This window comes from Arvicanthis niloticus, chromosome 2 (assembly GCF_011762505.2).
Source record: "Arvicanthis niloticus isolate mArvNil1 chromosome 2, mArvNil1.pat.X, whole genome shotgun sequence".
In the NCBI taxonomy this organism is placed as follows: Eukaryota; Metazoa; Chordata; class Mammalia; order Rodentia; family Muridae; genus Arvicanthis; species Arvicanthis niloticus.
Window position 1 is genome coordinate 105,975,570 of NC_047659.1, and position 13,181 is coordinate 105,988,750.

At 40.5% G+C, this 13,181-nt stretch overlaps 1 protein-coding gene across 1 annotated transcript in view; it reads left to right on the forward strand.

Annotated features, from left to right (window-relative positions):
* Positions 1 to 13,181, forward strand: part of Plcb1 (phospholipase C beta 1) — a 664,193-nt gene that overhangs the window by 552,625 nt on the left and 98,387 nt on the right. Inside the window, 3 exon segments of the mRNA XM_076929813.1 lie at positions 4,273 to 4,405; positions 7,055 to 7,108; positions 9,422 to 9,641. Coding sequence (XP_076785928.1) covers positions 4,273 to 4,405; positions 7,055 to 7,108; positions 9,422 to 9,641 — 407 coding nt within the window.

Here is a 13,181-nt window from a genome sequence, read left to right on the forward strand (position 1 = left end):
TCATCTACTCTCTAAGGGCACACTACTTAAAGCCTTTGCTCATCACTTGTACTACCGGACTCTTCGGAAACCTTCAAGTACAAGTGGAACTTGAAAGAATCGTAAAATTGATGCTCTTATCTCAGTCCACAATTAAGTCCCATCTTCAGTTGATCACATATAAATTCCTCTATCCACTTATCTATTTTTATTTTTAATGCATTTCAAAGTAGGCTGCAAATGCCAGTGTGCTTCACTCCTACGCAGGTGGAAAAGCCCAGCCATGATGTGTTTTTATTTCAGGACTGAGTCTGCATTTCTTAGGGATAGGAGAAGTACAATAGCCAAGTTCATTCAGCTAGTGGAAAGTTTAGGTAGAGCTTAACAATATGTTTTGGAAAGCTGTCTCAATCGAAATGCTGTCTCTAACGAAGCCATAAACACTCCCCACATTTCGTCCTCAGCAGACTGGATTGCATACCCTGAAATTACAAATCTCCTTCATGGTGTTCTGGGAAAATGGCTAACCTCACCCTTACCCACCAGGGTCCAAGGCAACATACTGTCATCCTAACCAGCCACATGGAAGGGACAGCGTATTTTAATGAACTTTATATTTGTTTATTTATTTATTTAGTGTGTGTGTCGGGTGTACATACATGAATATACCTCAACATAGGAGGTCAGCTTCTGAGAATTTGTTCCCTCCTTCCACCATGTGGGTCCCAGAGCTCAAACTTAGGTATCAACCTTGTTGGCAAGCACCTTTACCCACTGAGCCATCTGACCAACCCTGGACTCAGGAATAACTAGTGTCCTCTAATAACACCAATAACATCTCTTCTCATAACTCCAGTAACATATCATAGTTTAAACACACTTTACTTTCATGTTAAACATTTGACAGAATTCTTAAGATGTCTATTCTCAGTTGCTTGATCATTAAAACTAAAATTTCTGTGTCCAGGACACTCGTCTTTTCTATTTATTTGTACATCATACCTTACAGGTTGCCTTCTACAAAACCTGTAAGAATGACTGTTTAGTTATCTGTTCACTGATTTACATATGGTGTATTTTAAAGAATTTGCCTTTTACTTTAACTTTGAGAAAGATGTAATTTTAAAATATGAAATCTTAGAATTTAAAAGTCATTTTGGGCCTTATTTTAAAATATATATTGCAGTAAATCAATATGACCACTAGGTGGCAGAGGCTAAAAGCAAAAATCTAGTAAAAGAAACTGAAGTTCCACCATATGGAGTGTCCTTAATTGAAAGTCATGTCATTGGATCCCCGGGGGTCTTCCCATTAAGTTTATAAGAACATATCTTTGGTACCTTTATTTGTGTCATAATTTCTAGCACTTTGGAGGAAAAATTTTTTCCTTGTTTTGTTGAAACACATGAAAATAACCATTATGGAGAGGCCTGGGGAGAAACATAGTAAAAAGCGTTGATTCCTTTGAGCTGGACACAGAAAATCTGGTTTTTGCATTTAAGATCACACATAAATCATGTTGGAAGGACTTAATTTTTTAAATCATATCAAAAAGTTAAATTTAGTATTTCACAACTGTTGATATTTAAGCATATTATTTTTTTTTTTTAATATGAATGTTGTTCTGTTGTTCTAGTGCAGCAGGGTGAGTTCTTTAGGAATTCCCTCACCTTCTTGTATGTCACTATCTTAGCTATAACTTATTATCATATTAATGCTTCCTTAAACTGCCACTATTGTAGAATAGAATTCTACAATATTTAAAACATTTAGACCGTAAACTATAATAAGTTCTCGTGTCTCCTATCTGACCTCTGGCTTCCTTTCAATAGGGTTTAGTGCTGACTTTCAGTACCATCTTTGATTACTCGGCCATGGTACTAAAAGTGAGGTCCACCCGACTGGGCTGAGATGAAGCCAAGGCGAAGCATCATCCAGCCCACAGAATCCTTATCGTCCTCTGTTATCAGTTTCCCTAATGGGGAAGCTGCAGCTTTTCCACACATCCCTTGGCAAGACTCTCAGACATCAGTCTTTTGTTGTTTACCATCATAGATGCTCAGTAATGGATCTGACTACACAAAGACCCTATTAATCAGCGCCTTCCTTACCCTCTTCTCCTGACGTGTGTCTGGTAGGATGGAGGAAGTGAGGGCTGCACATTTGTTGGCTCCTGGACAAGGGCATTTCCAGACACAGCATCCCTTTAATATTCTGGCTTGGGGATTCCAGGCAAACTCTGTTTCTCCAGTCAGGGCTTGCAGAAGGCTGTTCTAAGTCTAACACACCCTGGAGGTGAACTTTGGTCTTTAGGTCATTTGAAAAACGTATAAGTTTATATGAATATTTAATTTTTCATCTTACTTTGATACCTATTGGGTATAGGTGGTAACTGAGCCATGACTGTCCCACTTATAAGAGCTTCCGCTGGGCTTAGGTATGGCTTCTATTTTCCTGCCCACCACTTTATAGCTCCAGTTCATTAACTCTGGTTTTTTGTTTTTTTGTTTTTTTTAAGAGAAGCATTCTCTATGTATGACATATCCTAAATGAAAAAGTCTGGCAACATAGGAAACCAACACAGAAAACACACAAACAAAAACCCACACCCATACACAGTATTTGAAGCAGGAAACTTTCATTGGCAATGTCTGGTTGAACAAAGAATATATCATCATTCCTCTTGGCATGACTCTAGGGAGAATTTCTCTAATGGATGCTAACTTAATGTGACTGTACCAGAACTTAACCAATCAGCATTAACCACCTGTCAAAAGATGTAATTTCCCAATAGTGAAAAATAATTCTTCTAGGTTCTGTGGCTAGGCTCTTGTCTTGATGTCTGGCCTAGTACCAACACTTATTCTCTTCTGCCCCATCCCGGTGAGATTAGGTACACTGAAGAGACCTGGCCAATAAACTGTGCTATTTGTTGACTTAAGTCATCAATAATTTAGGAACTGAACCAATGCGAGCTCTGAGGCTGTAGGAGGATCCTGAGTTCAAGGTAGAGTAAGGCTTTGTTTCAAAAACAAAAAGCAATGAGTTTGGGGGCAAATGGGAACATGAATCTGTGATGTTGTTTATACTTCTTCTTTCCTTTAGTAAAACTTCCAGTCTGCTGTTTGTAATTACAAGCCAAAATGTCACAATGTTGACATCCAGGTGACCCATGGAAAAAAATATTCCTGATATACCTTATAAATGCATTACCTAGAAACATGCTGGGATAAAGTGGTCACCAGAAAAACTTGCTGTGGACATAGAAAGCAAGTCTAAACCAGCTGTCAGGCACTTGGAGTGTGGGAAAGCACTGTTGGAGTACTATGCCATTATAGAGGCAATTATTTTATAAGGATCACCATTGATCCAACAGACATTTATAGAACGTTTATTTTGAATAGGGCGTAGCTGCTGGAGTGGATGGAATGATAACATTTAATTTTGTCCATTGGTAATGTCATACCATCTTAACTGTTTCATACATTTACTTACTTAGCTTGAGCCAGAAAGTGTTCTAGATACTTACTAAACATTACCTGTTTAGTAACATGATCCTGGAAGGCACCTTATAAGATAGGCAATATTATGATCTCTAACTCATGTATACCCTCATGGATAAAGATGGAGACACAGCACAGAGAAGTAAGTAACTTGTTAATGGACTGAATTTGAATCCAGGGATATTTGGCTCCAAAGTGTGCACTCTTACCCACTACATACATGTTCTTGCTGTGACAGGGAAGCTGGTGGCATGAGTCAAAATAACATTTCCTTCTGTGTTATTTATTCAGTAGCCCGTCTCTGCTACTCTGGACCTGGCTGAGATCAGTTTAGCTGTTTCTCTCACGGGGTATTCAGCTAGGGCTGTCTATCCCAGGACATTGGGCTTAGCCATCCTTCCTCAGAGCCTCTCATGTCTATTGCTATAGCAGGAGTCTGCTAAAGGCTGGACAGACTTGTGTTTTTATGGTCCTTTGTTTGCATTATATTTTGCTACTCTCTCATATGATGGAAGCATAGCATCTGCTGAGCTCCAGAGGCAGTGTGGGAAGGCTCTATCCAAGAGCATGGGCAAGTTGCTGTGGAAAACGGAGCCCTGGATGCAATTAACCTGCAACTTCTTGATTTCACACTGTGCTGAGTTAATCTTGTTTTCTTGACAGTTTCAAATTTGGTATTTCAGACTCCAAAGGAATGGTAAAAATGCCATCATGTGTAGCCTTATTGGTATAGGAAGAAAATAAAAACAGTATGAAGCAGAAAGTTTAAAAAAGGTGTTATTGATCTTAGGCTGACCCTGGGGAAACATCATCTGAGGCTCCAAGTGAAACCAGGACAACTCCAGCAGAGAATGGAGTGAACCACACCGCATCCCTGGCACCCAAGCCACCTTCTCAGGCTCCACACAGCCAGCCCACTCCAGGTAAACAGTGGGATGGTGATATCTGCTAGCTTTCCAACCTTCAGCTTCTGGGCACCTCTGAGGGCCAAGAAACTACAGCTCTGAGGGATATAAGCTTACCTTTGTGTGGATGGGTAGGCAACAGGGTGGACACATGGTTGAATGTTATGAAGCCTCACAGGTACTCACCTGGCTCTACTGACAACCTAAGACCCACCTGTGTCACTGGTTGTTATTTGGGGGTGAATTATGATGTATCCACTGATAGAGTTTGAGTTCGTAAAGAGTTTTTCAAGCAACTTGCAACTATGCCTTAGAAGCACATTCTTGCTTCTACTTCAAGTCTCTGCCAACATCTGATTTTCCAGTAACCTTAAATGTCCTCTTATGCTAGGCTGTCTGCTAGGCTGTGAATGTGGGTTCGGTCATCTCCTCATCCTAGTCCTCATCAGGGTATGTTCTATTGTTGTTTCATTTGGGAGATGATGAAGAACTTCCTGAAGGGCACAATGCCAGCGAAACCAGGTCAGAGGGCACATGGTACTACTAAAGCACTTGCTTTCAGCTTCTAGTCTTCAGCTAAAGCTACATTCATTTCTCTTGTTTTTCAACAAGATCTTATCATTTCAATGCATCTCATGTTAGCCTTTCAGCTCACTCTAGTTAATTCAGTGTGTGTATATGTGTGTGTGTGTGTGTGTGTGTGTGTGTGTGTGTGTGGTGTGTGTGGTGTGTGTGGTGTGGTGTTTGTCTCTCTGTGTTGACATGTATGTGTCTCTATGTTAATATGTGTATGTATGTATATGTGTGTGTGAGTGATGTGGTGATGGTGTATGTGATATGTATGTGTGTTTATATATGTATTTATATTCATAAATATGTGTGTATGTATGTGTATATGAGTTGGGTGTGTGTGATATGTATGTTTTGGTATATACATATATTTTTGTGTGTATATATGTGTGTGTATGTGTATGTATATGTGTGTATATATGTGTGTGAGTGGGGGCATGTGTGTATGCATGAGTGGTGTCGTGGTGGGGGGTGATGGTGTGTGTGTGTGATATGTATGTGTCTGTGTGTTTGTATGTGTATATATGTATATGTTATGTATATGTGTGTGTGAGTGGTGTGATGGTGGTGTGTGTGTATGATGTGTATGTGTGTGTTTGTATGTATGTGTATATGTGTGTGTGCATGTGTATGTGTGACATGTGGTGTCTGTGAGTGGTGTAGTGGTGGTGATGGTGGTGATGGTGGTGGTGGTGTGTACACATGTTTGTGTATGTGTGTGTCTCTTAACAGATAGAAGCCATTCTGATAGCAGGTTGAGTTTCAGTGACAAAAAGTAGCATGTATTTGATCCACCTAGTTGAGTCCGTTAAAAAAACAGGAGGGAAATAAAATCAAATATGAGAGTGTGACTTTGTGCACCTTTTCTTCTCTGTCATAGTGAAACATGGCATTGGTGAAGTTCAGATCTTCTCACTGGTGTGCAAGGGTGCTTTTCCTGAGGATGTGTTTTATAAATACAAATCCTACCTCATTTTTATCAACCATGCACAAACTGATACTCTGCTGCTAAGAAAGCCAATGAAATCAGTAATAGGAGATAGTTAACCATAAACAAGAAACAGCATTTCCAACTGATTATTGTCTACCACACGCAAACATTTGCAGTGCTTCTGAAGTGGAGTTTATTTCTTCTGGGAATAAAAGAGAATTTGCCATTTTAACAGTTTGATTTTTAAGTGATACTTAAAAATAATTCGGCTTACAGAATCAGTTAAAAAATATTACGGAATCTGTGGTGCAAACTCTCCTCTCCCCCTAAAGTCAGCAAGAACACAGAAACTTCCGGTACAAGCTAGCCTTCTGTAAAAACGGCCTGCCCTGTACCAGGGTCCATCGATTGTCCTAGATTTGCACTCGGGGTCCCACAGTGCACTTGCTTATCACGTCTCCACGGTCACCTTCCCTCTGTAACAACCCCCAATTCTTTCTTGTTTCTCATACCCCTGATATTTCTCTATTTTTTTTCAAAATGTCCCTTGCTTACTTTGAGCTGCCTCAATGTTTTCTTGTCATCAGATTGGGCTTCTGTTTTGATGCTGTGCCCTTCCTCATGCATCTTGGTGGGGACAGGAAATGTTGACATGTGCCACCCCTAGCTCAAAATGGCTCCCCTCCTAAAGTTTTGCTTCCCACTCCTCTGTGTACAAGCAGAGGCATTATGAGGATGTGTAAATACCCTATTACGCCTCACACTTTGCACAGTGATCTTGAAGTTGAAATTCTGTGATCAGCATTCGTTCTTTCATCATGTCATTCCTGATTTTGCCAGAAGATGGCAGTAATATTGCTGAGATTGAATTTCTTGTTTTGGTCCAAGTGGAGGGATGTCTCCCTATATATGGAGAATACATGCAGTTACTTGTCAGCATAGGATTGAATCCAAGTTTCAAACTAAAGAATTTTTGCAGTAATTGTATTGTAAACAACTTCCTACCACAATTAGCCATTGTCTCTAAAGACACTTAGACGAGGGGCACGACTCCCCTCATGCTAGAGATGAAACACAGATGGCCAAGTGTTCTTCTACCACTTATAAAAATCTGATAAAAATTTGAAAGACAGAAAAGGCCACTTCTTTGATCTTTTTGATTTCAGGGTCTGTGAAGGCACCTGCTAAAACAGAAGATCTGATCCAGAGCGTGTTAACAGGTGAGCACAAATCTTTTCTCCTCGTGGAATGTGGTAACTGAACATTGCACAGTAAGTGTTTAGAGGGGAGAAGAATCCCAGGCTTCGATTACATCTGGTCAGGGACAGGCTCCAGAAGGTATCAAGGCTCCTGGCAGTATTCTGCTTTTTGCCTGGTGATGGTCACTGAAATATGTCAGCTTTACATAAATGTGCAGGGCTGGGAAGTTTGGATATATGAACTTTATGTGCACAGTTATATTTTACCAAAAAACATAAATCTTTAATAGAAAAATTATGAGGAACCTTTAAGGCAGCAAAGCATGTTTTTAAAAGACTTCCATGGGGAGCAAGACAACACTGATGTTGAAAACATGATGCAACTGTGTACACAGAGGGTCTGCATCACCATCCTAGCCTAACGGTGGCTGTCTCTGAACAGTTCACCCGTTCGTGATATGTGTCTTTATGCAAATGAACATTACTTTTACATTTTGAGATATTCAAAGGGATAGCCTTTTACCTGGAGGCTTTTCCAAAGACAGTTTAGAGTGTCTTTTTCTTATAGATTGGAGCATGGGGAGTCCCATTTCTAAACTGCCATGACTCATGTTCTAGAAACTGTCTCTTATAAGACAGAATCAGTTACCAAATATGCAGGAGTTTCTTGGGATTCTAAATTCATAATGCAGACATTACTCTGCAACCATGAGGAGTCAGTTTGACCTTGAGGGAAAACGTTAAATATGTCTATCTGGTTCTCTCTGCAACTTCTTCCTTCAAAAGAAGAAGATGTAGTTTTCAGGACAGACACATGGTAAGAGAGGGAAGTGCTGTTTAAAGGCCTTGGTGTCTAACAACAGAAATTACCATTCTGGTTCCCGTGTATGCACAATGCATTTCTACCCAGGTTTGCTGTGGTTCATGACATATATTACTTCTGAATCTCTTGACAGTTCCAAGTATTTATAGTATCTTTTGTGTTGTTGTTGTTGTTCCCAAAACAGAAAGTTTAAATCAAGAAGGGAAACATGTGAACTCTGACCTAGCCAGGTCCAAATAAATGATAATTCATTGACGTTAAGACACCGTACATTGAAAGGTTCCCCCAAACCCCATTCTTGTAATTCTAGGAAAAGCAATAGAGAAGCTAGCATGGGATCTTGGCTTCAGAAGTGAGAACACAGTTTACAGATGCTTATTATAGAAGTGATGGTGTGTGCCTATTTAGTGATTTAAGGTCAGACTTTTGTCACATTGACTGTTTTTATCAACATTGGATAAAATACTGAAGTCATACAGGTTCCGACTAGCCCTGCTGAAGCCTTTGTGAAAGTTAGACTAAAGGACACTTTCTTGGCACACTTGACTGTCATATATCCCCTGATATATATGTGTGTGTCCCTTGTCAGTGCATCCCTGAGTGATGCTGAACCTGTGTGAATATTTGCTAAGTTTCTTTAGCAGTGGTTTTCAACCTGTGGGTCACAACTTTTTCAGCAAACCTCCATTTCTAGAAATATTTATGTTATGATTCATAACAGTAGCAGAATTATAGTTATGAAGTAGCAACAAAAAATTTATATTGGGGATCACTATAACATGAGAAATTAAAGGGGAGAGTCATTAGGAATGTTGAGAACCACTGATCTAAGAAATGGTGCCAAAACCAAACACTTTCCACGATTTAGTCATCAGACCAGCCTTTAGTAGAAATGCCATCATCCCTAAAAAGGATGAAGATGGGGACCTGCTCCAGTTTCCTCTGATGTGATAGGTCCTATTCCCAGGCTTAGTGAGGCTAGGTTATTAAAGTGCAGAGTTTCTGCTTCTCTGCAGAATTTCCCTCTATGTAAATGTCAAGGTAAATCCCCTTTTGACCATCTTGAATTCACAAGGAACTGGCCTTCTTTATTCATGGGGAGACCAGACCCGGTGTGCCATACACACTTGGGGTTCCTCTAGGATCATTCAGAAGTCAGACTGAAATTGATGTGCATGCTTTTGCTTGGTTGTTTCCGCTGCTGGTCTACTTCCCTTCTTTCCCTCCCCTCAGCCCACAGTGAGTCACAGGAACCCAAATCCCCACTCTAGACTCTCCTAGGAAGACCAAACGTAAAGCTCCAGAGGAAGAAACTGGCTCTCTGTAAGGTTTAGTTAGCAGTTGTTAGCTAGTGAGCCAGAGCAGTTGATTGACAGTTCTGACATCTAAGCTATGTTCTTCAGCCGCTCTTGGCAGGGATGAGCTGTTCCTCTCTGAACAGGATGCCACTGTCCCTGCCCCTGGATTCTCAGTCCATTCTGTCACTCAACTCTTATGCTTTTCTGTTGCAGAAGTAGAGGCACAAACCATCGAAGAGCTCAAGCAGCAGAAATCATTTGTGAAACTTCAAAAGAAGCACTACAAAGAAATGAAGGACCTGGTCAAGAGACACCACAAGAAAACCACTGAGCTCATCAAGGAACACACGACTAAGTACAATGAGATTCAGAATGACTACTTGAGAAGGAGGGCAGCCTTGGAAAAGTCCGCCAAAAAGGACAGCAAGAAGAAGTGAGTCAATAGGCACTTGCTAGTTGTGTAGAGAAGAGATGCTGCCGTGGCAGGGGAGTGGTGTTTCCTGTGTGGTGCCGCCACAGGGAGCACAGTCGCAGCACCTGCTCCACCCTGCCCTTCTTGAGTCTCTTCAGTTCACTGTTGCTTATAAGCTAAATTTAGTTCCCTTCCTCCCTCCTACCTTCCCCCCCCCTCTCTTTTTCTCCCCCTTTTCCAGGCTAATCTTGGCTGGCTGAACTCCTGTGACTCTTCTTTCTCTGGTTTTGGCATAGCTGGGACTTTGGGTATGGATTTCTTCTCTTGAACAAATTCTGGGGTAGATATACAACCATACTTCCAGAGCTCTATCCCTTGACTCAGATATCAGGTAGCTGATGCCCCCCACCCTCAACACAAACCATAGTAGCTGCCAAAGTGTGGGTATAGACTTCTTATGTACCTAGAATCTAGCTGAACAGACTGCCTACCATGAGGAAGGAGAAGTTTCAACTTTCTTTTGATTCCTGAAACCCATAATGGCCTAATAGATACACTGGGTTCTCAGGCTCTCCCAGTATATCTTTCTTGTCTCAAAACACTCAGAATGTGGCAGAGAGAAGCAAGCCTAGCATAGCTGGTAAGTAATATTAGTATTGTGTTTCTTGTGCCCTGTGGATAATTCAATGATTGTATATAATTTTACCCTTAAGTAGAAAATATGCAGTCATGTTTGCTGGTTAGTTTTATCTCAGCTTATACAAGCTAGAGTTATTTTACAATAGGAAAAATCCCAGTGTGCCCATCAGACTGCCCCATGGCAGTGTTTGGTACATTTTCATGATTAATGTTTGATGTGGAAGGGCTATTTTACTGTGAGTAGTGCTGGGTTAATGGTCCTAAGGTCTCTATAAGGTAGCAGGCTGAGGAAGCCATGAGGAACAATCCAGTAAGCAACATTTCTCCATGGCCCCTGCATTAGTTTCTTCCTTCAGGTTCCTGCCCTGACTTCCTTCAACAATAAATTGTTACCAGGAAATGTAAGATGAAATAATTTCTTTCCTCCTAAGTAGTTTTAGTCATGGTGTTTTATCACAGCAACAGAAACCCAAGACATCACAATAACTAGAGGAAAATGGACAACAAATATAACTATACGGCATAACCATGAAGACTATCAAAAAGAGGAACAATATTTTGATGTAGAATGACCTCCAAGAAAAGAACACCCCCTGTGTTTTATTGCAGTGCTAAGGATGGATCCTATGGACTTGTGCATGCTGGACAAGTCCTTTACTACTTAGTTGATACCCAGGCTATAGAGTTTTGAAATAGGGTGTCACCATGTAGTTCGGTTTGCCAGCTAGTTTTTATGATGACTTGACACAATCTAGAGTTATCTGAGAGGAGGGAATCTCAGTTGAGAAAATGCCTCCATAATATTGGCTATGGGTAAGCCTGAAGGGTATTTACTTAATGATTGATTTGAGAGGACTTAGCCCATTGTGGGTGGGCCACCCCTTGGCTGGTAATTCTGGGTTCTATAAGAAAACAGGCTGCTGAGCAGAACATAAGAAGTAAGCCAGTACATAGCACACACACACCCTCAACAAGGGCCTTTGCATCAGCTTCTGCCTCAGGGTTCCCACCTTGTTTGAGTTCCTGCCTTGGATTCCCTCAGTGGACTCCAACCCAGGAAATGTAAGCCAAATAAAAATTTCCTTTCCATGCTGTTTTTGGCCATGATGTTTTCATCACACACTAGAAATCCTAACTAAGATACTTAGGATGGATTTGAACTCATAATCTCCCTGACATGGTATAAAATGCTGAGATTATATGCACATGTCACCACACCCAGGAGGGAGAGCCATTCTGACATGTGAGTATAGAGTGAGGTGACCCCTAAGGAGTCAATCATGGACAACCATAGAGTGATAAGAGGTGGTCCTGGGCCAAGGGAAAGATTTGAAGTAGGGAAAAAATGACTTGTTCTAAGAATAGTAGAGTTAGCAAAATGGGTAAGACCTAGTAAGCCCCATGTGGTAGGACACAAAATGAAGTCTAACAGCTAGGAGAGGGCACTGTGTAACCAATACCTTCTAGAGCAGAAGCAAATGACAAGTACTTCAGAACTTGCATACTTAAGTAAGAAGCCACTGAAGAAAACAGTTTACTGAAATTTTGGTAGCCTCAGAAAATATTCCTAGCTGCTGTGTGGAAGATGAACCCTTGCTGGGCCTTTGAGATGTACACGAGCTACTGCCACATCTGTTTCAGTCACGCTTGGAGCAGGGGATGCTAGAGTTGTGGTGGCACGTGACTGTTTCCAGAAGGGGTACCTATGGTCCCACAAAACCATTTAGAAACTGATATCCACACCAGCGGATATTTCCATACCATGAGTTTATTTATGAAACAGCAAAGGCCAAATAAGATTACTTAGCAATTTTTCTAACTGTTTGAGCTTACTTTGCTAAGTTGTGATCATGTATTTCCTTGGAGCATCCTTTGAGAGCTTGTTGATGATAAATAAGCTTTTGCTTTCTAATCAATGAGGTTTCATTTTTATTGTGAAAGTATTTTCTTCAATGTTTAATAATTAGGGAACTAGAAATAAAGTGAATGTAACAAGTTTTCCTATTGTCTTTTTAGGAAACAGTTTTTTATCTTCCTTGGTTTTATTTAGCTAAATGTCAAAACAGATTTATATCTTAAGCTTTAATTCCTTAATGAATGCATTAAATGAACGCATTGTGTAACACATTATTTTTAAATCATCATGAACACTAGTCCACACAATTTAAACTGTAAAATGTTGTTTATGGTGTTAAAATATATAGTTTAGAAGATCAACAATTTTTAAAAGTATCCTTTAGTTCTATTTCAATGTGCATTTGAGATTCTAAATAAACATCACAGTAGTGGGAAACCGTTTTGAGTCAATGTTTCCCTTATGTACTTGATTTTCTGTAGTTTAGATTTAAAATATTCCTTTGTTTATTTGGTTAGTTGGTTAGGTTTTTGAGCTAGATAGACTCTGTATAGCCCAGGCTGTCCCTGAGCTAGCAGAGAGTAGCTTCAGCTTTGTAATATTTTACTTTAACCTCTTCAGAGCTGGGGTCACAGGGTAAGAGTTTTTAAAATTACTCTTATGAGATGTCCTGATTTGTCCTGTTAGCTGATAAATGGGGATATGTGGTCAGGGTAATCCACAACCATCAGAGATGCAGGAAACAGATGTAGAGCCCACAGTCAGAATTTTTCTGGAAATGGGTCATTGGCTCTCAAAGTCTTTCAATGGCTTGACCTAAAGGAAATGATCACCACTGAGGAATACAACCTTTTTCTCTAGCAGAAAGTTCTATAAATCATCCTGAAACTGTGAGTGTGTAAGCCACCGGTCCATAGTTGAGAACACAGCAGGCTGTGATGCAGGCTGTGATGCAGGCTGTGATGCAGGCTGTGATGCAGGCTGTGATGCGTCCTCCTCTCACCGTGCTCTGAATCACCATCTTTCTCACCAGGTAGAGAAAAACAGGGCGCAGCTTCAGAGCCATA